General features: G+C 47.6%; 1 protein-coding gene across 11 annotated transcripts in view; it reads right to left on the reverse strand.

Annotated features, from left to right (window-relative positions):
- CACNA1C (calcium voltage-gated channel subunit alpha1 C) overlaps positions 1 to 22,978 on the reverse strand; it is a 698,738-nt gene that overhangs the window by 124,293 nt on the left and 551,467 nt on the right. For 6 of the 11 annotated variants that reach the window (XM_036302132.1, XM_036302133.1, XM_036302126.1 and 3 more), the window contains exons 10-14: positions 17,652 to 17,726; positions 15,155 to 15,245; positions 7,630 to 7,656; positions 3,546 to 3,706; positions 1,906 to 2,131 (exon numbers count right to left, since the gene is read on the reverse strand). In XM_036302132.1, the coding sequence (XP_036158025.1) occupies positions 1,906 to 2,131; positions 3,546 to 3,706; positions 7,630 to 7,656; positions 15,155 to 15,245; positions 17,652 to 17,726 (580 nt within the window). The remainder of the gene's footprint in view (positions 1 to 1,905; positions 2,132 to 3,545; positions 3,707 to 7,629; positions 7,657 to 15,154; positions 15,246 to 17,651; positions 17,727 to 22,978) is intronic. The other 5 variants (XM_036302134.1, XM_036302128.1, XM_036302130.1 and 2 more) reach the window with 1 other exon arrangement.

Here is a 22,978-nt window from a genome sequence, read left to right on the forward strand (position 1 = left end):
TGAGCAGGATCTGCCTAACTCCAGGGCCCTGAATGGGAGCTACCCACTCACCCCCTTCCTCTAACACAGTGTTGGCGAATCTATGACACGTGTGTCAGAGGTGACAGGCGAACTCATTTTTTGGTTGATTTTTCTTTGTTAAATGGCATTTAAATATATAAAATAAATATCTAAAATATAAGTCTTTGTTTTACTGTGGTTGCAAATATCAAAAAATTTCTATATGTGACACGGCACCAGAGTTAAGTTAGGGTTTTTCAAAATGCTGACACGCCGAGCTCAAAAGGTTCGCCATCACTGCGAGTCTAACACAGTCCCAATGATGGCCTCCGCGTTCCTGCTGTCAGACCCCACAGCAGATTCTTCAGGAGAGGGGCTTGCTTCCTTCCAGGTGTTTCTGACATGGGCTGACCACAACCCACAGTGAGAAATACATATTATACCACAACTCAGATGTATATCTCAAAGATTTTGATGAAAAATGCATGCGTTCATGTGAGGCCTTCTGATGCTTCCTTGCTCTATTTTGCTCTTTCATGAAAAGCGAGAATGTGGAGAAATTGGAACCTTTATACGTCACTGATGGGAATGTAAAATGGCCTAGTTTCTGGAAAACAGTTTGGTGTTTCCTCAAAACCTTAAACGCAATTTCTAAATGACCTGAATAGTCCACTGCTAAGCACATATCCAAGAGAAATGGAAACACATCCATACCAAAAACTAGAACATCAGTTATTCATAGCTGCATTATTCATAGTAGCCAAAAGGCAGATATAAACCAAATGTCTACCAAGTGAGGAATGAATACACAAATGGGGTACATATCCATACAATGGGACGTTATTCAGCCAAGAAAGGAATGGAGTGTTATCCATCCTACCAAGTGGGGGAACCTGGAGACCATCATGCCAAGTGAAAGAAGCTAAACACCATGCACAGCCTGAGTCCACACAGGTCAATGCTCACAGTGGGCAGATCTAAGGGATAGAAAGTCAGTTAGTGTTGCTACTGGGAGGGGGGTGGGGAATGAGGAATGGGTCTGGGGTCTCTTTTAGGGGTGATGAAAATGGTCTAAAACCAGACAGTGCTGATGGTTGCAATGCTCTGAATACATATAAAAATGAATTGTATAAAGGGGTGAATTTATTCGTATGTTAATTACATCTCAAGAAAGCTGTTTAAAATGATGGTTGTGATCCAATAAACTGATTTCATCAGTTGAAAACGCAGTTGAAAATGATTGTTCTAGAATATGCTTCCCACTCCCGAGCCCTGCCCGGCCTGTCCTCTGCATGGGAATCACTGCTGAGCCTGGCAGATGGACAGGCGGACAGAGGGGCGAGCATGGGGAAGGAGGGATGAAAGCCCTCTGCGGCACAATATCCACGGCCCTTCTTCAGTTAAGGGACCTCGGAGCCAAGCCTGCACCTGCTAGGCCGCGTTTCTGTCTCTTACAGCTGGGGGGTCATGAGAACAGAGGTGCGGGGAGATTTCCCGGGACAGCTGGCTCAGTGGGGTGGGTGTCCCTGTTGTTCCGCTCCTGTTTGCCTCAAATTCCAACAGGAAGGCTCAATCTCCAAGAGCCGCCTTGTGACCTTGGGGTGGAAGGCAGGCCTAAGGCTAGCAAAGCGACCAGGAGACGGGGTCCTGCTGCCATCTCGAAGCCACCGGGGCTTCCTTTATGTGGCTGAGCAAATCCCTAATTTGCTTACAGCACTGAGCTGAGTCTCTGGTACTAGCAGTCAAAGGGACTTCTAAGTGATACGCATGTAAGTGAATCAAAGCTTCCTCCCTGATGGAGCCGCTGGACCCCTCCGGGAACAGCAGCTGCTCTCCCGCCCAGGCCTTTCTGCCTCCCTGCCCTCCGGGCCAACATCTCCCCGAGTCCCGTGAGGAGGGCAATACCTGGTGATTTTAAATATCCTCAGGAGCCGAACACATCTCAGCACAGAGATGCCCAAGGGGGACATGACCTTGGTCTCCACCAGGATGGTCTCCAGGATGCCCCCGCATACAATGAAGCAGTCGAAGCGGTTGAAGAGGGACACGAAGTAGGCCTGTAGGCCCAGGCTGTACATCTTCAGCAGCATCTCCGCAGTGAACAGGGCCAGGAGCGCCTTGTTGGCCGTGTCTGGCAGGTTCAGGGGTGGGATGGGATCCAAACAGGTGTGAGAGGAGGGAACACGGGGAGAAGGAGAAAGAAAACACAGTAATAATCAGCACTGAAAAAAACTAATTCTCCCTTCCCAGCCAGGACACCTCTCCCATCCACAGCTACCAAAGCAGAACAAGTAGGGCCAAATCAATGGGCAGAGGTATCCATTTATCAAGTACAGCAATCTCCCTTATCCATAGGAGATATAGTCTAAGACTCCCATTGGATGCCTGAAACCAGAGATAGTACTGAACCCTATATTCACTGTTTTTCCTGTACATCACACTCAAACAGTGTGAGGCTTCACCATACTACTCAGAACAGTGTGCAATTTTATTTATTTATTTATTTATTTATTTATTTATTTATTTATTTATTTTTGTTAATCTATACCTGAGGATATTTTTCCATTGATTTTTATAGAGAGTGGAAGGGAAGGAGGGGGGCAGTGGAGGGGGAGAAAGAGAGAGAAACATCATTGTGAGAGAGACACATTGATTGGTTGCCTCCCACACATGCTATGACTGGGGTTGGGGATCCAACCTGCAACCCAGATACCTGCTCCTGACCAGATATCAAACCTGGGATCCTTCATTGCATGGGGTGATGCTCTAACCACCGAGCCACAATTATCTTTGGAATTTTCCAAGTATTATTGCCCATTTTCCAGATATAAGAAGTGAGGCTCAGAGAGATGAGTACTCCACCAAAACCAATAAGCCAAGAGGCGAAGCTAGGCCACCTGAGTCTAGAATGCACCCCTGTGTCTGCCTGATGCCTGGGGCGGTGCTGAGGCACTGGCCAGTGAGGGCCTCTCCAAGGGGTCGCTTCAGGGAAGGGCCTGGGCACTAACTACCAGCCGAGGAGGCTCCCCGTGTTCATGCCACTCCTGCCCTTCCCCCTGCTTTTTTGCTCACCTCATCCTCACGTCTGCAGCCCACCTGGACTTACCGCCACGTATACCTGGAGGCAACAGGAAAGCTAAAGGATTGAAAACCCATTCTGGGAAGTCGGCAGCCAAGGGTCTGAGAGAGCAAACTAGGTACAGCACATGTCCATGTCACCTGGGCCCAAGAATGACTGTTGGGGCAGGCAGATGGCATGGACCCAGCCAGGTGAGCCAGCTTGTTTACGATGAGGTGTGCATTTTATTGTGGGGCTTTCGAGCTGCCAGGCCCTTGGTGTCCCAAGCATGGCACCTGCCAAGAGCCGCAACCATGGATGCTTTCCCGTCCACCTTCTGCGTGTGACAGCTCATTCCCTGGGACTCAAGCATGTCAAACTCTCAGCCCGAGGGCCGCATGCCTTGTTTATTTGGCCCGTGTTAGCCTTTGAGTTTGACATGCTTGTGCCAGAGTAAACCAGGATGGCGCCAGGGGCTGCCTCTCACCTTGGACTTCTGTGAGCCAGTGCGGCTGGTTGTAATGCTCCGAGGCAATGGTGAGCGTGTTGAGGAACACCAGGAAAATTACGAGCCAGTAGAAGACATTGGACTTGACTGCGGCACGACACTTCCTTCTGCAGAACCGATTCCACCGGCGCCAGTAGCGACTGGAAAGGGGTGGGGGTTGAGGAGAGAAGGGAGGGAGGGAGGTGGCTATGAAATTCAGATTTCCCCACATGATTCTACTGTGTAAGCATGACCGAGAACCACTATGCTAGATGAACCCAAGCAAAACAAGTCACATCTCATAATTCTATGGTGGCATGTTTAAAACACACCCCTAATTTCATCCTTGCAATGCAGAGAAAATATGCAGCTGGATGTGTAACTCTGATGGGGAGAAATGAAGATGGTTTGGCTAATAAAGAAGGCAGGTGAGAAATAGAGCAGAATCGTGGAGTAATGTCCATGAACATCTTTACTCTATGTTTCCAGGGAGGGAGACGTCTGCTGTTTATGATCCCTTCATGCATCCCAGATTACTTCTACCTACTGTCCCTGGATAATCCCCTTACCAAACCCTGGTGCAACAAGATTAGAGAAGTGGGATGTACATCTGGGAAGGGTGTGGTTTCCTCAGAACCACAAGGAGAACCTGGTTTTTTGGCTTGCAGAGCAGGGAGGGAAGAGCAGGGAGGGTTCACTGGGTCGTGTTCTGATCTGGCCGCTATTATCACTGTGGGTGCTGGAATGCCCTCTCAGTGAGCACCACACCTTTGTGGGAGACACTTACCTGCTACCTAAGGAAAAGTCACTACACAGAGAAGAAATGCCTCGGGTCAGAAAATTATAGTTTCCAGATGCACTTACCACCCCGGGTAAGCGTGAGGATATGAGAGTGAACAGAGGGTAAAGGAAGGGGACTGAGTCCCAGGTGGTTGGTCCTTAGTGAGCTGCAACTTTTGGAGGTGGCCAGACCTCGGTACAGAGTCTTTCTCGCCTGGGCAGGACTCTGATTCTTCCATTATTGTGGTTATTAATATTATAGAGAAATTTGGTAACAATTGTTTTCATAAGAAATGAATTTTCAGGACAGAGTCATATCGGATCTTAAATAGCTTACACTGTAGTTTCAAAAAATGTTTTAGATACAGTGCCATTTACAGAAGTCACTGATGCTTGTATTCAGAGTCCAAAGGAATCAAGTTTGCTTTCTTTTAAGTGTTAGGAGCCGACTCGAAGTCAGTTTATGCTGAGAACTTAGATTAAGCTCCTCTTTCCCTGGGGTTTGTGGTTAGTGGCTGTGGGGGTGACATGGTCAGGCCTGTCCATGGGTCTGGAACTGCTCTGCTCGAACCCCTGAAGGAGAGGCTGTCACGGACAGGTGGTATCCCTAAGTCGTGCTGTTTCCCTGCACAGCCATTCACGAGAGTCACATGGATTTGAGCTGGGGTGGGGGTGGGGTAATTACTACCCCGAGAAAGTATTTAAAGATAATTATACACCTCCCACTCTTCAAAATATAGCTTTGCTTGACAACTGGTTTCCTGGCAACGCTTCCTACTGTATAATAAATGCAATGGTTTATTAGAATGTGTGAATTTATTTGTGTTTACATATGCATAGAGGATATAGAAATTAAATGATAAAACAGGGAGGAGAAATGTGCCTGCTGTTTAGTTCCCTTCACACTAACTGGGAAAGTCATTTTCTCTAGAAATAGAACTTTCCCATGTAGACCTGGGAGAGAAGGATAGATATGACTGTGTCTAATCCACTTCTACTCCACTGCTTCCCCTAGGAAATTTCTGCTCACTCAGACCCTCCTCACCTCTTCCCAATATGGGCCCTGCGCTTGCCTTTCTACATGGACTGTCCCCCCCTGTCAGACCCTGCCCTTCTATGTCCTATACATCCCAGCTTCTCCCTGGAGTACTTTTCTAGTCTTCGCAGGCTTAGAACTCATTGTCAGCATCATTGTTTAGTTATATATTTAAGAAGTACTTACTGAACTCCTATGTGGGCCAGGTACTAGATATTCAACAGTTAGCACGATAGACATAGCCTCTGTCTGCATAAAACCCACGTGGTGCACAGACCACTCAGCAAGCAATCGCAGAGCATGATCAGTGCCAAGGTGGGTCAGCAGAGCACATACACGGGCATCCTAGCCAGTCACAGAGGAGCCAGAAATGGTTCCCAGAGGAAATGCCTTCCCAGTTATCTGGCACTGCACGTATCTCCAATTAGGGGAAGGGACTGTCTTGCACTTTGTTGTAGACTCACAGTACATGCTGTCCATTTCACGAGCTCTTACAGGCTGGAGACAAGCTCCTTGGAGACAGGCTTTGGGCCTCGGGGCTCTTGAGACCCAGGGAAGAGGGAGGGTGTCAGGAGAGGGCCGTGCTCCTGAGGGTTTGCTTGGCACATAATTTTTGACAGTCATCTAGAACATTAGACAACATCAAAATGATGGACACTTCAGGCTCTTTCTAGTGACTACAGAACTGAGAACAAGCAACACAGAAAATCATTAAATTTAATTATTTTATATCTAAGTAACTTAAAAATAGACTATTAGAGATGGGGGCAAATATGGGTGCCTTGTTGCTATGGGACAGAAGAAGTAAAGGGAACATTGGAGGCACATTTCACTGAACATGGGGCAGATAGTCCTCCAAAATTCTAGAAACTCCATGGGACCCACTTCAGAACTCTATAAAGTGGAGATCTGGAAGCTCTAACAGGTTATCTGATTAATCCCTTCAAGTTGCATAAGACTTTCTGAATCATTTGTTCCATCACTGTTTAAATCCTCTTCTGAACAGGAAGCCCCAAATGTCGCAAAGTTCCTCATTGTAACTAATTCTAATATTATAAGTCATTAATTTGCAGAATTTTTTCCTAAAAGCCCTGCTCTAATATTTCTTTTAAATAAACTGTAACTTTGTATATTCAGTTTTGCAAATAGAGTAGGCCAGTTTTTAAGCTCAACTTCCATTATTTGTCATTGCTAAACTGAGTAAATGATCAGGAATGCTTTGATTTTTTTAAAACTCAAATTTTAGAGACTTTTTTTTTTTGAGTAAAACAGGCTCTTCACTGTCTACAAGGTTACTTCTGAGTTGCAAAAGTTCTCTCTCCATTTTCGCCCTGTATTTCCTTGCTCTTCTCCTATATTCTTCCATTCAGTCTTGGCTGCCACAATCAGACACCAGAAAATGTGGACACATTTTTCTAGCATCTGTAGTGGAAACCGTAGTATACACATGTGCGAACAGCCTACCACTGGGCTGGCACTCAGCTATAGTCTCTGGAAGTAATACCTCTGGAGCATGCAGAACCTACTGAAGGCAACAGGCATGTGAGCCAATAACTGGTGTGCAGTATGGTAAGTGCTGTGATAGAGTTATGAGCAAAGCACTATGGGAATGGAGGGAGGTGGATAACTTCCCGTGGGGGGTTTGCAGACATTTTTGCAGTTTGTGACATTTGAGGCTCTTAACAAAAGTCTGAGTTCTCCAAATGACATGGGGACACAGTGAATCAGGTAGAAGAGAGGCTCCAGGCAAAGGCCCTGATGTACGAGAGGACAGGGAACATTCCAGTAAATGCAAGTTCCATGGGTTGGAACAAAGGGTATGTGCAGGGGAGTGAGGAAGGTGAGACTGGAAAGTCAGATGGGGCTGAAGACCTTAGCCCCTGTGGAAAGTTCGGAGCCTAGCCGCGTGGTGATCCTGTGTGCTTCCCAAACCCTTACGCTCATATCTCACTGTGGCCCATGGACATGAAGCATCAGAGCAGCAGCAAACAACCATGTGGCAGTGATTTTAACTGGACTTCATCTTATAAGGGAGGGGGCACACTAGGCCTCACAGCCGCCTTGGGATGGTGCTGCCCAAAAGACGGATGGATAAAGATAATTCAACACGTATCAACCCCTGGATTATTTGCTTGCTATAACCCCCAAACCTCTTCTTTCTAGCCATACAAAAGAGGGCAGTTCCTCCTCACTCTTCTGCCCTCCTGGAAGGGCACTGGATGGAGCTGGTGGGCAGAGGGAAGGAAGAGCAGCATGTCCTGCACTTACCTGAACTTTGACTTGGAGATCCGGTGGCTGAAAGAGAAAAGGGGGACGTTAGCAGGTGATACAAGTTCCCTTCCATTTCAAAGGTGTTCAGCCATGCCAGGGAAGTCGATGTCCCCTGCTGACTATTTGTGGGCACCCGATGGATGTGTGATGTGACTTAGAACAACTCTGAAGAGAGAACCTATTTGTCAGCATCTTCTGGTGTGCTTGTGTGTTTGAATGTGGAGACTGAAGCCTGCCCCACTGACAAGTCTACAAATCCAGTGTCTTCTGAGTGGAGCAGGAGAGCCGGTGCTCTCAGATAACCAGCATCTACGATGAGGTTCCGTGAGGTCAGGTTAGGCAGCGTTTTAGGAAGCTGCACCTTGAGAAGTGCCATAGAGGACAGGGAGGCACCTTGGGAAGAGCCATACAGGACAGGGAGGCGCCTTGGGAAGGGCCATACAGGACAGGGAGGAGCCTTGGGAAGGGCCATACAGGACAGGGAGGTCTCTCTAGCAGGTGGAGGGTCTCACCAGCCAGAGACCGTGGCAGAAACACATCGGGGAGACCCCACTGCCCTCTGAACAGGAGCCTGGCCATCGCTGGCTATGAAGTGAAGATGAGCACAAGAGCCAGCTGGGCACTGAAAGGCACTACAGTCCTGGTGAGGGCAGCAACCTGGGCCTGAAGGAAGCCATGGGTCCCGAGGAGAAAGCCAGCATGCTGGCAGCCAGGTGCAGCCCGGAAGCCCTGGGGGGCTCTGGGCAGGAGCACCGGGCAGGTGTGCTGCTGGCTGATTCGAAGGGTCACTGTATGGGGCGGGTCCATTAAAAGGTGAACCTTCAAGGAGGCCCTGAGACCACCTAGTTCACATAGGAGAGTCCAGGGGAGCTGTACGGAGGCAGGATGGGAGAAGAGAGAGGGAAGAAGAGAGGAAGGAAGGGAGATAAATATATGGAGAGAGAGAGAGAGAGAGAGAGAGAGAGAGAGAGAGAGAGAGAGAACTTGAGACAGAAACTTGAAGGCAATGAGTCAGAAAGGCTTGGTGTCAGGGAGTAAACACTGGAGAGCTTGCAGGTGAATGCACAGAGAGATACAAAAATCCAAGTTAGAGGTGGCAAAAGGGATGGAGAGAACAGTAGAGACAAAGAGATGCCAAGAGAAAACAGGAGCAGGGACTTGAGAGGCGACTGCTGCAAGCCTGTGTCATCCAGCTCAGCACAAAGCAAGCTCTGTTGCATAGCAAGAAAACAACCCCTCTCATTGTTTTTTATTTAAAAAAAATTAAACCAGAAGATGTGGCAGGTGGCAAAGCCATCGAGCATGAGATAATGATATTTCTGGGGCACTGAGAATCTGAGCCAAGTGCCTTTACTGCTCTGAACCGTTAGCTAATAACCTTTTCCCGCCTCCAAAGACTGCCTGCCAGGGCTGGAGGGTTTAATCACATGTTAACAAAGCGTGTGGGAGGGGGAGAGGGAGTCGGGCAGCATTTTATTTAGAGTCACAGTTTAATGGGGAAACAAATGTTTTCCAGGTGCTAATTGGGTGGCAGGGAGTCCAGGGTGCTCTGTTCTCCAGCAGGGCTGGGCTGAGCATGGCACCTTCTGGCAGTTCTCACTCTTGCAGAAGCCAATGCAGATGATCATGATCTCCGAGGCTTTGTCCATAGAGCTTGGCCAGCCCTCGGCGTTCTTTCTGAAACATCTCCATGACCCTCTCTGCAGTGCCCGTCAGTGCAGACCACGGCCCCTTCCCCACAAGGCTCTCTCTTGCAGTCCAAGGGAGTCAGAAGAAAATTGGGTTCTTAAATCCAACATATATGGAAACCGAAATCTGAATGTTCACATCTTCCAAGGAAGTGACTCTGGGAATTGGACACAGGGAAGGATTGGTGCTGGGTAACTTTGAAATGAGGGCCTGGCCTGAGTGTAGGCATGGTCATCAGCTATGGGTCTGCACATGGCATTCTGGCACATTCTGAGGAGGAGGAAAGGAAGCAGGACTTTCTTTTCCGCTTAGTTGCTTGTTCTGATGTATAACCCTGGACCACACTTTGAGACTGATTTTCGTGTTGTTGCTGTTTCAGGGGGTTGTGAGCTTAATTTCAGGCTTTCTGAGTCTGGAACATTCATCCCCTTCTAAGCACCATATTACTTAAGTGTTTGTACTTGGGAAGGGGAGAGTGTTGTTCAAGAGGCATTTGTCTGAGACCCAGGAAACCCAGCCCTTGGAGAGCTGAGGTTAGAAGTCTTGCAAAGCCCAAGTGCATTGATGCCTCCATTCTCCCTGACAGGTGTGAGAGGACAGTGGGACCCACTCCACAAAAACAGAGGGACCCCATCGCTCTGCAGCCTTTCACCTCCTGGGAGGTAACCACCGGCTTAGGGTTTGGAAAGCTGCTCGCACTGGTCCCCTGTGTGAGTAAGCCAGGTGGGGACTAGGTGGGTGCACCGCTCCATACCCTGGGCTGTTTCATGTGTGGCAAATGTTTCCTTCTACTGATCAGTAGAGCCTCCAGCTTCTCCAAACCCCAATGAGGCGCACACAGCTTGTTCAGAAGGCTTGGTGGCTTTTTCCATCATTCTATTCTATTCTATTCTATTCTATTCTATTCTATTCTATTCTATTCTATTCTATTCTATTCTATTCTATTCTACGCCATCCCATGCCATCCCATGCCATGCCATCCCATCCTATCCTAAAAACCCTATCTAGTGTTTTAAGTGGATTCTTAAAGAGCAGGGAGATGAGGAAAGTTAGAATTTAACACATAAGACCATCAGAACAGTTCCAATGTATTGGACCTGGGGTACATCTAATCCAAGATATTTTTTCTGCCTAGGCCTCCAAGACAAACCTTCTAGGAAACTATGATTTTCTTTGATATTGAAGTTCAAAACTAGAGAAAACCCCAAAACTCTTTTTGTTTTGCTTCGTTACTCAATTTGCATTTGTCATTATTTGACAAATATTTGAACTTCTTGGGAGCCATTTATATTTTCAGCTTCTCTCCCCTTCTTAGAGTAATGAGCACCATATGTTTACTCCCTGTTGTGTGAAATAGCATTTGCCAGAATTGTCCCAATTTGCCTTTAACATAAATCAGAGGGCACTGGAGTCACCACCCAGGCTGACACATATCTGACTGCCTCCTCATCTCTATCGCTGCAACACCTCCCATGGCTGTTAGTACTGGAGCTATTCGGTACTGAAGGCAGTTGCTCCCCACCCCTGGCCAGAGTCTCCTTCTCTATTACCCCTCTTGCTCTTTCACTGAACCCACTTTGCCCTCACTGGATCTTCCCAACCACTCACTCTTCCAGGGCTCCCAGGCCAATGCACACGTCACCTCCAGTTCTCAGCTTGGCCCCATGGTCATGTCAGGACTGCCCTCCACACCACGCAGACTCCCCATTGCCTGGGCCTTCTGCTGGGTCTGCTTGGCAAACCCCATCCTGGTTCACACCACTGTCGTGTTTTTAGTGCTGCCCTCAGGCCAAAGAGCCTACCAAAAACCAGTCACATAGTTCTGCAGGCCAATTGCACATTTACGATGTCAGTCTCCACTGTGGATTCAGATTCGCACTGCTCAGCAAGCTGTTTGCGATGTCCTGGTGACTCACTAGTTTGAATCTCCTGTCCTGCAGGTCCCTAGGACACCTAACCCTCCTCTGGGAGGAGCTGACAGATCATTTGCTATGACTCCTATCATATCTTCAGCAGAGCCTGTTTCTGATTCTATATTCTTTATAGAACTGTTGGCTTTGAGAGCTGGATCTATGGTCCACAAATATCAAGTTACAGGGTGTTTTATTCCAGAAATCTTACATGGAAGCCCAATGTGTGAAAGAGGTGAAAGTGGTCTCCTGTCCCAGCCCTGCCGTGGTTCCCAGGATCCCTGGCCTCTGCTGAGAGCCCCTGAGGCACCATCAGGCCAGCCCATCCTTCCCTAGAGGAGGAAGCCGAGACTCAGAGCAGAAGTGCCAGCTGAGGTCCAGGGCGGATCAGTGCTGGACTGCAGGACTCCTGACGAAAGGTCTCTTCTCCCATCTCCTGGGAAAGGAGCTCCTTCTTTCTGTGTGAATCCAGTGTCTCAAACTGTCTTTGAAGTCCACTCCCTCTTCTTAAGTAGTTCCTTCGTAGGCACTCCCATTTAGATCCCAGAGCCTTTAGCCCCTCCATTTTCACGGACTTCTTTTTTTGCTTTAAAGATCATCTCTTTACTATGATGAAACAAGCCCCTTCTTTCTAGGATCCTACTCTCCTCTCCTTTCCATGGCCCCACTGGTGGAGTCAGCTCCTTGTGCTGGCTCATTTCCACCCCCTCTCCACTCTGAGACTCAGCTCCCACCGCACAGAGCACAGAGTCCTCCACTCCTTTCCATCCTTTCCATCCCCACACGTGACTCCAGTCTGCACCTCCATCATCTCACCTGTGGGTAACTGCCAGGGAGGCCTCCGCACACGTGTGCTGCTTCCTCATTAGCCCCACCCCTAAACTTTCTTTTCTAAAGTGGTCTGTCAAGAATGCAAAACTAACCAAATCAAACAGCTCCTTATCCCATGACTTCTCACAGTCTTGTGACAAAGACCAAGGCCATCAAGGGGTCACCCAGGCCCTGCCCCATCTCCAGCCTCATCTCTGTCTTCACTCAGGCTGCACTGTCCAAGCTGGCCTTCTCTCAGTTCTTCCACTCCAGGGCCTTGACATGCACTGTTGCCTCTGACTGGAACATTCTTCCACACTCTTCACCTCAGTAATGTACTATTCTTCAACCCTTCAGTTCGGAGCTGAAATTTTATTTCTCCCCAGCAGCTGTTCCCAACCTGCCAGTCTAAGTCAAGTCCATCCCTGTCATTAAGCGCATACTTCAGCTACTCTTCCTTCTTAACACTTACCCCAATTTTAACGACTTATTTACTTATGAATGTCAACTTCACACCAGATTATGAGCTCTAGCAAGAGGGTGTCAATTTGCTCTACTGACTGCTATGCATCACCATCACTAGCTCCACACCGGGCACACTACTGACTGAGTGTACAGATGGATGGCTGTGTCTTGAAATTCTTCCTTCAGTGGTTTCCAAGCGACTGCTGAGATCTGTACCCCTAACACCACTTCACCTGTTTCATTTACTTGTTCTTATTCTTCTATGTGTCTGTGTCCCAAGGTTCTGCCTCCATTCTCCTAAGAACAACCCTGGCATATGACCTCGGAATAGTTTTTATCCTGATAACCTCAAACATGTGACTCCTCCCTGCCCGGAGCCGGAGCTGGACCTCGGACCTCCACATCCTGCTGCCTGCATGGTCCCTCGGCTTGGCCTGCTTCACAGGGCACTTCAGCATTCTTATCATGTTCTGCCTCCAAACTTTGATGGCTCCTTCCTCTGCACACTTATCCTCCTTCCTTCTCCCCCCAAATATCACATTGCAGGTCCTTTCTCTCTGCCGCTGCCCCACAGGAACCATTTTCATCCCAGCCTCTCACTACATATAAATCCTTACCCAGACCTCATCTTCCTTCACAACTAGCCTCTCACTGCCTCCTCACTACCACCCACTCTCAGGCCCTGGCCTGTCCTCATGCTGCCTCTCCCACCAGGAAGTCTCCTCTCATCATTGTCTGAGGGGGGAAGGTTAGAGATAGGGAAAGACCATAATTTATTAAGTACATGTTATAATTCTGGCACAATGACCAGATATTTTATATGCACAGCGTAGGTATATAAATGTGGACCATTTCTACAGAGCTCTTGAAGGCTGCAGAGCCTATCCTCAAGGCATTAACAGCTGCACCAGAGGGACTGCCAGCTCTCTCTGTGGGGGTCATCGTGTTCTTCCAACAGAGCTCAGCTCTCCAGTGGCCTCCTGCTGCCAGTCCCTGTCCCTCCTGGCCTGTGCCTGGGCCATGCCCAACATCTAGAGTTGCAGGGTCCCTAACCTTCTCTCCGTTCCCTTGGGGTCAAGACCTCAGAAAGGCCTAGCACTGAGGGACTCCGAAGGCTTGCTCTCTGCCTTGCTCTAGTGTGGCTGACTGAGAAATGCAATTGCTTGCTTTGTATGGTTCCAAAAGAAGAGAAGGAAAAAAGGCTTGGATTGCCGCTTAAAACATAATTAGCACCATATTTAACAACATTTGGATGAGTGCTCCCCAGCAAGGCTGAGAAACCTGCAGTGCAGAGATGGAGGTCACAGGGCTGGCTTGTGCCTGGGCCTCCAGTCCTTTTTCCTTTGGCTCAGGGGTCATTCTTATGTTTAGACTCACTAACTTCTTAAAATGGATGGGGACACCATTGCGCCACTTCAGAGAGGAGGGTGATGGAGTGGTTTCATCTGAGGCAGGTCCTCCTCAGCGCCTTCTCTCGGTGCCTTTCAGTGTCTGGCGGAGCTGACAGTTCCTACGCCTCCCAGGCAGGAGGAAGCATCCCCACTTCCCACAATGGAGCCCCTTCTGCCCAAAGGAGTCCTTGTGCTCATGGTCACTGTGACCCCGCAGCCTTTATCCTTTGAACTCTGCTTTCTAAGACACTGGTAATGAAGCCAGCAGTTTACTTATTTTTAGCAGGTAAACCGTTTTTCCCTTCTTCTTTCTCCTTTCTCCCTTCTCCCTTCTCCCTTCTCCCTTCTCCCTTCTCCCTTCTCCCTTCTTTCTTCCTTCTTCTCCTTTCTCCTCCTCCTTCTTCTTCTTCTTCTTCTCCTTCTTCTTCTTCTTCTTCTTCTTCTTCTTCTTCTTCTTCTTCTTCTTCTTCTTCTTCTTCTTCTTCTTCTTCTTCTTTTTTTTTTTGAGGGGCACATTGCCCAGGGACTATGGTTTCCATTTTAAAGAGTGAACTAAGATGGGTGATTGCGATAATCCACCTGCGAGCTGTTCCGCTCACACCTGGCTCTGCTCCATCCCAGGCCAAAGTCTGCTCTGGAAGCCAGGGCTTGGGGCTTGACTAGGGGAGGGAAATCCTGGACATGCAGGCTGGGGCTCGTGTTAGCGGAGCCAGTGTAGTCCAGGCTGAGCACAGGTGAGTTTATGAACTACAGTTTGCTTCCCTCCACTAGATGGGTAACCTGGAGATGCCGACATGGACCATGCTTATCATCTCCCAGTGTATTTTCTTATGCTTTCCTTCCAGGTCACTTTTATCAGAATGGAAAGAGAGGTGAGCGGCACCCAGGGGCCTAACACAGCCCTGTGTCTCTTGTGAAAGGGGTGAGAGGGGCTGGGAAGAGAGAGGCTTCAGAGCCACCCTCAACCCCTCACACTCTGTATTTCTCTGATGTGATGGAAAGGAGCTCAATAACCAACTGAGGAGCGGTCTCAATTTAAGACTCAATACCAGCCTAGGGCTGTACTCACCCCAGCCCTCGGCTCTGGCTCCCTGAGCAGGTTTTTGCTTCCTGCTATGCTCTGACCTCTGCCCCCTTCTCCAGCCTCACCCCCTGCAGTAATGAGTTCCCCCCTCCCCATTCTGACTTAAGGACACAGCTTCCCTACCCACCCTCAGTAAAGCCCAGCCCCTGTGCTCGCTGGAAGTGCCTACTCACGCCAGCCTGGCCCCACAGTTTTCTCCCTCGATGTCACCGCCAGCCACGTTCTCAGTGTTGACAGACTCCGTCTCACTTGTGGGCATGCTCACTGCAAGAGTCAAAAGGATGCAGAACAAGGCATGAGGGCGGGAGGAGAAGGGGAGAGAAGAGCATTAGTGTGCAGTACCCCAGTCTCAGGAGGAGGGCAGCCTGCAGCACCCGCTGGTGAGGGTGGGGGTGCTGCTGGGAGCAGGCTGAGGCCCTGCACTGCCCTGGCCAGGTCCAGGGTTTCCATGAGGGAGTGACATGCCTGCTGCTTATCTAGGGTAGGTCATGTTGCTGAGGGCACTCCAAACAATGGGAATGTGAAAGGGAAGCTGGCGATCGGATCATTTACTCTGTAGGAGGCATAGTCAAAACACTCACCATTGGACCTTTCTCCACCCTCAACTGTACACCCTCAGAGAAGCTGTGCAAGCTTGTCCATTTGTATCCACTACTTGCCATAAAAAGGGGATCTTTCCGGAAAACATTTTATTTCTCTTACCTTTTCCCACCCATTCTCAGGGGCTCCATTCCCAAACATAGGGGGGTCCTGCTTATTTGTAGAAAAGGCATCTCCACCGCCTGCATGAACTACTAGATGGATTTAGCAGAAAGCCTCCTTTCTGTTGTGCCTACGGGGTCCTGAGTCTGTTACGTCGGGGACAGTACCTGCCGCCTAGAGCCTGCGCGGACCATGCACTAAGATGCACACTGGCACTGCAGCCCGCAGGAAGGAGCAGTCGCCACGCCGAGTTTACTGTGGCCTGACACTCGACTGCAGGCACGCAGTCTCCCTCCAGCAGCTGGGACATTCCCATCTCCACAGGCTGCCCTGGGATATAAACCACCTACTTCCACTGGCACTGACCTGCTGGCCATCTCCAGTCTCTCCCTGAGGTGCTGAGGGCTGAGCTTTGAAACCAGCAGGAGTTTTCTCCTTGGAGCACATTTGATGGCTTAGAAGAAGCCATTTCTTTTATTATTATTTTTGATTCCAAGTAAGAATTTAATTCAAGAGATTTATTTTCTACCTTCTATTACCCTTTTAATATGACATATCAGTGAGTTCCTTATTTGTGCCAACCTTTGTTCACAGCATGGGCTCTGGTTCAGCTCTCCTTGCAGGACACACTCCTCATGTGGGGAGAATACCACTAGCCCTCAGCAGCCAGAGAATCTGCATTAGTGAGGCTGTGGCATCAGGTGATGTGGCACCATGTGACAAGTCCCCATGGGGCCACCACAGCCAGGAAAAGACTTCTACTGGTTACGTGGGTTTCCCCAGTTTCTTCTCTTGTGGATGAACACAAGATGGGCGAGTGGGAAGAGACTCATTTCAAGAACACCAAAGATACAAAGAGAAAGCCCATGACTTACCATGTGTTTGACTGTCACATCTGAGCAACCTGTCCACCTTGGGGTCATTTTTAATAAAGTTGGGTAATAAGAAATCTAGATGCCATTTTATAGACACTTGGAGCTGGATGGGACTTTAGATATTAACTTGTTCCCTTCACCTCACAGGAAAGGAAAACGAGGTCTAAGGAAGGGACAGATGCCCAAGGTCACACAGAGTTTGGGGTGGAATTTGGATTGGAGCACAAGCGTCAGGACCCTCTGTACCATGCTCATTAGATTGTCCCCATGTTGACCAACTCCCTTTCCTACACTCTAGGACCAGATGAGGTTCTTAAAGCCAAATCAGGCTACTGGGACATCATCAGAACATGGTGAATAGCCCAAGGACAGTGTTGAATTTTACAGCACTTACACTCTCCTTGCAGCCCAAGGTCTGAGGGAGCTGGGGAGCAAGACCAGACCTTAGGGGTGGTTTTAGCCCTGGGAACTGGGAAGGTAAGACTTTCAGAATTCCTTAGTCCATCCACATTAATGAAGAAGTAATATAATAGAAGAGCTTTCAGTCTTTTAATCCATCTCTCTCCAGCGATTTCTGGCCGAGGTCCCTTTAATTCTTCCAACATCGTTACTTAAAGAGCTGAGTTGTGTACAGAACTTTCCATGACATGCTGCTCCCAGAGTGCCCCTTAGGTGTGGAGTGGTGTGATGGTGGTGGTGCTGGGCATGGAAAGACAACCAAATTAGGAGTAGGTAGGCCTGGGCATTAGGAGGAACCATATTATCTTCTAAATCAAGGCACTGCCTGTAACAGTACCAAGATTACATTTACAGTGATCTTAATCTTGGCTGGCACTACCCAAAGGAAAGAGTCCATCAAGGACTAGCTGCTGACTATTATGTCTGCTGACTTTATACAAAGAGATGACAAGGCAGTGGCTGTGAGTGAGACAGATTACCACCCCCTTACAAAAACACAAACATACATACAAATATATACACAAACATATAAACACACACGATCACAGCATCACAAGCCATCAAGAAAAATACCCTCCCATCCAGACTGGTATGTAGCAACACACATTAACACACAGAGCACAGGGAACGTTACCATGGGTTTCTGTGGAGTGACTAAACCAAGCAAACTTCCCTTTCTTCTGATCAAGCAAGCCTGCTGCAGCTCCTCCTTTCACAGACAAGATGGTCATTTTCAAGAACCAGGAACAAGACATCAATAGTGAGCATGCAGTCAGCCACGGGCAAAAGAAAGAAACAAAGAACTCAGCTTTCACAAAGAACATCCATTGCATCTCCAAAAATAAACTGAAAATTGTAAAAATCAATAAACCAAAACAAATAATAACACATAATAAAATAGAACCAAAACCCCAAATCATGTGAACTAATGACACAAAACAAATGACAGACATTGGGGAGAAGGAATTAATGCAGCAGAGGCTTCAGTCTACACTGGTGTGTCTGGTTAGTGGCTCTGAGGAGAAAGCTTCCGGGGAGGGGTCACCATGCATCCCTGCTGACTTCTGTGGGAGGTGCCCTTGAACAGGCTCCAGTGTAAATACTAAAATCAAACCATAGCATTGGTGTCCTCCTTCACCCCCACCCAACAGCAACCTGACTGGACCCTCCCCCACCTATATTAGGTTCAAGGGCTCCATCGCCACTTACAACCGGGACACTTGCAGGTAGAAAGCAACTGTGGATCTACTTGCCCCTTTGTCCAATTCAATCATTCAATGCCATTCAGTAAAGACCTACCAAGTGCCACAGGCCTGATCACATCCCAAAGATAAATGTATCAGTTTTTAATGGGTTTAAACAGCAAAGAAGTTGCTCAATTACTTGTCAATGGGTGGTCTTTTGAGGAGGTTTGTATATAAGAAAGAATTATGTGAGCTTCTCTTGGTCCTGGACTGTAGTTGAAGAGAAGGTGCTGGTGAGAGTGTGAAGACAATGATTGTTGCGAGTGGAACAGGGGGAGTTCTGTATTGTGCAATGGACTCTGAGATCTAGATATCAAATGCATTAGCAAATTCCCAAGAAAGACAGTTTTCCCACATCTTTGATAGAACTGGCATTAACTGTGCCATGGAGGGTGCTGAGGATGAGTGAGGAATGAGGCATAGTCACCGATGACTAGTGAGGTGGGAAATCCCCAACTGCTCATGGACAGAAGCAGGGTCCTGATGAGGAATGGATGGGTGGCCCCATCAGTTCCAGGAAAGAGCATGAAGGGAAAGTCAATCCAAACTTTAGATGCTTCTTTATCTCATCCCCTTGCCTGAAAAGTCGGATGATGTTCAGTGAACATCTTTGAATGCTGTTTGTTAGTGAGAATATTGAAGACTGGCTCATGATAGAAAAGGGTCAGGCTTATTTTAATCTAGGTGAAGGTCCATTTCCCAAACACATCTTTAAAAGACAAAACTTGAAATAAGCAGAAACGTCACAACCTGTAACATTTTAACTTCTGAAAAATCCTATTTGAAAAAAGCACAGAGAGTGAGGAACTGACATGAATGACTTTTCTTCTGGAAAAGAAGATATGTCTCAGTTTAGAATAACAGTCACTCAAGTGAACATCTCAGAGGGGTCTTCTATGCAGAGGGGATAAACATGAGGCCAAGTCACCAAATCTCTGTTCACACAGTTGTCTGGGGGTACAGGAACCCTAGCCAATGATGAAAAGCCATGAACATTGTGACCTGTTATATGGAAGCATCATCCCATCCAACTTTTGGTTTTGGCATCAATATTGTCCTATCTTGTCCAACTTCAGAAATAACTGTTGATAATTTTCAAAATAAGAGAAAAAGCTTGGTAAAATAATTGAATTTGACCAGGTTTGGTCCTTCATGCAGGCAAAGTTGGCAAGTGATTGGAAGAGCATCTAAATCATCTCCCTTGTCCAGCCAGGGTAGATCAGTGATCAAGTATCAACCTATGAACCAGGAGGTCACGGTTCGATTCTGGGTCAGGGCGCCGGGGTTGCAGGCTCGATCCCCAGTGGGGAATGTGCAGGAGGCAACCAATTAATGATTCTCTCTCATCACTGATGTTTGTATTTTTCTCTCTCTCCTTCCTCTCTGAAATCAATAAAAATATATTTAAAATTAATCATCTCCCTCCACTAGACCTGCTATTTTAGGTGAAGTTATATCTGAAGTTATTTCTTGCTGAAATGAAAATACCTCACCTGGAAGGAATAGTACAACAACATATTAGTGCCTATGATAGTTCATCCCATAAGCCTGTGAAGGAATAAGATGGGTGAGGAAGCAATTGTATTCCTATTACTAAGGGATTAGACAGCAGGATCATAGCTGCTTCTTGGAGGGACTTGCTACTCTAGAGAGATGGACTTGGACTCCTTCTTAGAGTTCACAAACAGTTGAAAGTTGAGATTTATAAATACTGGACATGAATTCTGAGTATAAGATGGACAACTTGACTCCTCCTTTGAACTGGTGGGAAATCAAGGCAGAAAGATGGCGATGAACCTAGCTAGGTGCCCAAGGACACCTCACCTTTAAAGGCAGCCCTCTGCATGCCCTGAGAAGTGAAGCCTGAGCCTGCTCATCTGCAGACAATGTGATGATGATGCACCCTCTGTGGAATGAATTGTGCATCATTGGATGGATTTAGGAAGAAGAATGCCAAGGAAGACCACTAGAGAGAAAGCTGGTTTTCTGACTTTCTAAACTTCACTGTTTTAGGTACTGTGGATCAAATCTGGGTCTCTGGGCTCTCCTGTCCCTTGGCTTCTGCTGAGAAGATTCCAAAAGAAAACGATATTTTCACGAAAGAGTAATTAACAGCTGCCATTGCAGGGGGTGGATACATAATTACATATTTGATAATATCATCAATGGCTACAATGAGTACAGACACCATTTTGCCAAAAACTGACTACATCTTGAATTAATGTCGTCTTTTCCCCAAACATCTACTCTTGTGGGTAACTCTTGCTTGAACGGTGCTTAGTAGAACAATTTCTGTGTTTCGAGGGAGGTGCACAGTTCTTGTCTCCCCTGATCTGCTTGGAGAACAGCTGTGTGGATACTAGCGGTATAATAAGCCACATCTGACAGGAGGTAATCTCCTGAAACTGGAAATCAAATGACTCAAACAGGGAGAGGAGCATAGGTCTAAACTGCTATGAAGATTGGTGTTTCCTGGTATATCTGGGTTTGCAAACCTTTTGAGGGTTTCTTCACTAAAATTTAGGAATCCTCCATTGAATACCAGACAGTGCTTAGAAAACACGGCTGCATAGATCAGCTGGCCAGCCTTTCTGCTGCTGTGATCCACAGAGAAAGAACAGGCTCAGAGCACAGGATCCTCCAGAAAACTAACAATTGTCTCCAGTCAGATCCTTCTGGGGTTTAAGACAAATCTCTAAGGAGTGGGTCTGCTCCAGGCTGTTGCTCCATGTTAACACTCATGCTTCCCATAAAAGAAAATTAGATCTCATTTAACCATCTTAATGCAAACATGATGCAACATGTGCCTAAAGATGGCCAAACTCATTTACATGAATAAAAAATGACTTCTGAAGGGCCCAAGGTTTGAGAGTAGGAGCACCTTCAGTATTGATAAAGACAATGCAAGTCACTAAGTTACTTAGCAATCAATCCACAGAGGACACGGAAGCAAAATCTTCTTAGGTATTCTGTCCTTTACTCCTTTTTCCTCCTTCTCTCCTTCCCTTCCTCCTATCTTTCCCATCCTTGAGGCTGGAGGAGATAATGTAAAGAACCATCCACATGTAAAACATCTGGCCTTGCTTCTTGAGGCCTTCTGTCTCAGATCTTTTTATGCATCATAACTGGCTGCGTGATGATAGAGCAAAACTCCATTGAGGGAATGAGGACTGAATGTGGGGAGAGATGGAGGAATCCGCCTCCTTCCAAAATCTTTGGTCATGCTAAACAGCTTTGACTTTGTCATGGGGATGGGGCTTTGCAGTGCCCTGTTGTGACTGTCAGCAAGAATGGCTGGCTTCTCTTGTGATTTGCCATCTTCATCCTGGAACTCAGCTGGTAGCTTCATTAGCCAAGGTCAGAGAGCTTACTGACTGCTGTCAATAATTTATTTCCTCTAGTTGGAAGAGGGTTAGAGCATCAGGGGCCAGACACCCAAGCAGTAGATGAAGGCATTCTCCACCCAACCTGTGCTCCTCCAGTGCTGTGGAGTGCCATGTGGAGCAAAGGGGCTGAATCCTGGCCGGCCAGCCTGCTGGGACCCACTGCCCAGGCTTCCCTGCACTCTTTGATGGGACGGAAGCACTTGTTTTGCCATTTACTGGAGGATACCAATTTTATTATCTTTTTTGGCAGATGAGTGGTATAATAAGCATTCATTTCCTCAAAGTACTAATCAGAGATATATCTAAAAGCAAAAGGATTCCTAATTTCCTACCTTATTGACTCTAATCTGGAATCTAAAACTCCCTGAAATTTGGCTCCATCCTATCTTTGATGGCTGAAGGTGCCCCTTCAGAAATTCATGGCAATGTCCTAACTCCTGTACCTTGGAGCTGTATTTGGAGATAGAGTCTTTAAAGAGATAATTACCATTAAATTAAAATGAGGCCATGAGGTTGGGCTCTAATTTAATATGACTGGTATCCTAATCAGAAGAAAACATTTGGGCACAGCCACTTACAGAGGGAAGATGATGTGCAGACATAGGGACAAGAGGGCCATCTACAAGCAGTGGGGACACACCTGGGGCACACCCTCCCCTCATGGCCCTCAGAAGGAACCAACCCTGCTGACATCTCTATCTTGAACTTTTGGCCTCCAGAACTGTTAGAGAATAAATTCCTGTGGTTCTGTTGCTAGGGCTGCCCTTGCAACAGAACTACTAAAGTACTATCTACCCATTCTTATTTCCTGTTACTTCCAGGAGAAACTCTCCCCGGAGTCGGGATGAGTGAGGCTGAGCGCACACTCCCCTGGTGCTTGCATGAGGGTTGATGCAGATTACCCTGCTCATTGTCCCTGAATGGGCCATCTTTATTCCAACCTCTGGGCTTTATATATATATACTAGAGGCTCAGTGCACAAAATTCATGCATGGTTCCTCAGCCCAGCCTGCACTCTCTCTAATCTGGAGCCCCTCGGGGGATGTCTGATTGCTAGTTTAGGCCAGATCCCTGTGGCAGTCGGACATCCCTCTCACAATCCAGGACCACTGGCTCCTAACCTGCCTGCCTGCCTGCCTGATCGCCCCTAACCACTCTGCTACCTGCCTGATGCCCCTAACTGCTCCTCTGCCTGCTTGATTGCCCCTAACTGCCTCTGACTGACTGCCTAATAGCCCCTAACCACCTCTGCCTGCTGGTCTGATCGCCCTTAACTGCCTCTGCCTCAGCCCCCTGCCACTGTGGCTTTGTCCAGAAGGACATCTGGATGG

This window comes from Myotis myotis, unplaced genomic scaffold (genome assembly GCF_014108235.1).
Source record: "Myotis myotis isolate mMyoMyo1 unplaced genomic scaffold, mMyoMyo1.p scaffold_m19_p_3, whole genome shotgun sequence".
Taxonomy (NCBI): domain Eukaryota; kingdom Metazoa; phylum Chordata; class Mammalia; order Chiroptera; family Vespertilionidae; genus Myotis; species Myotis myotis.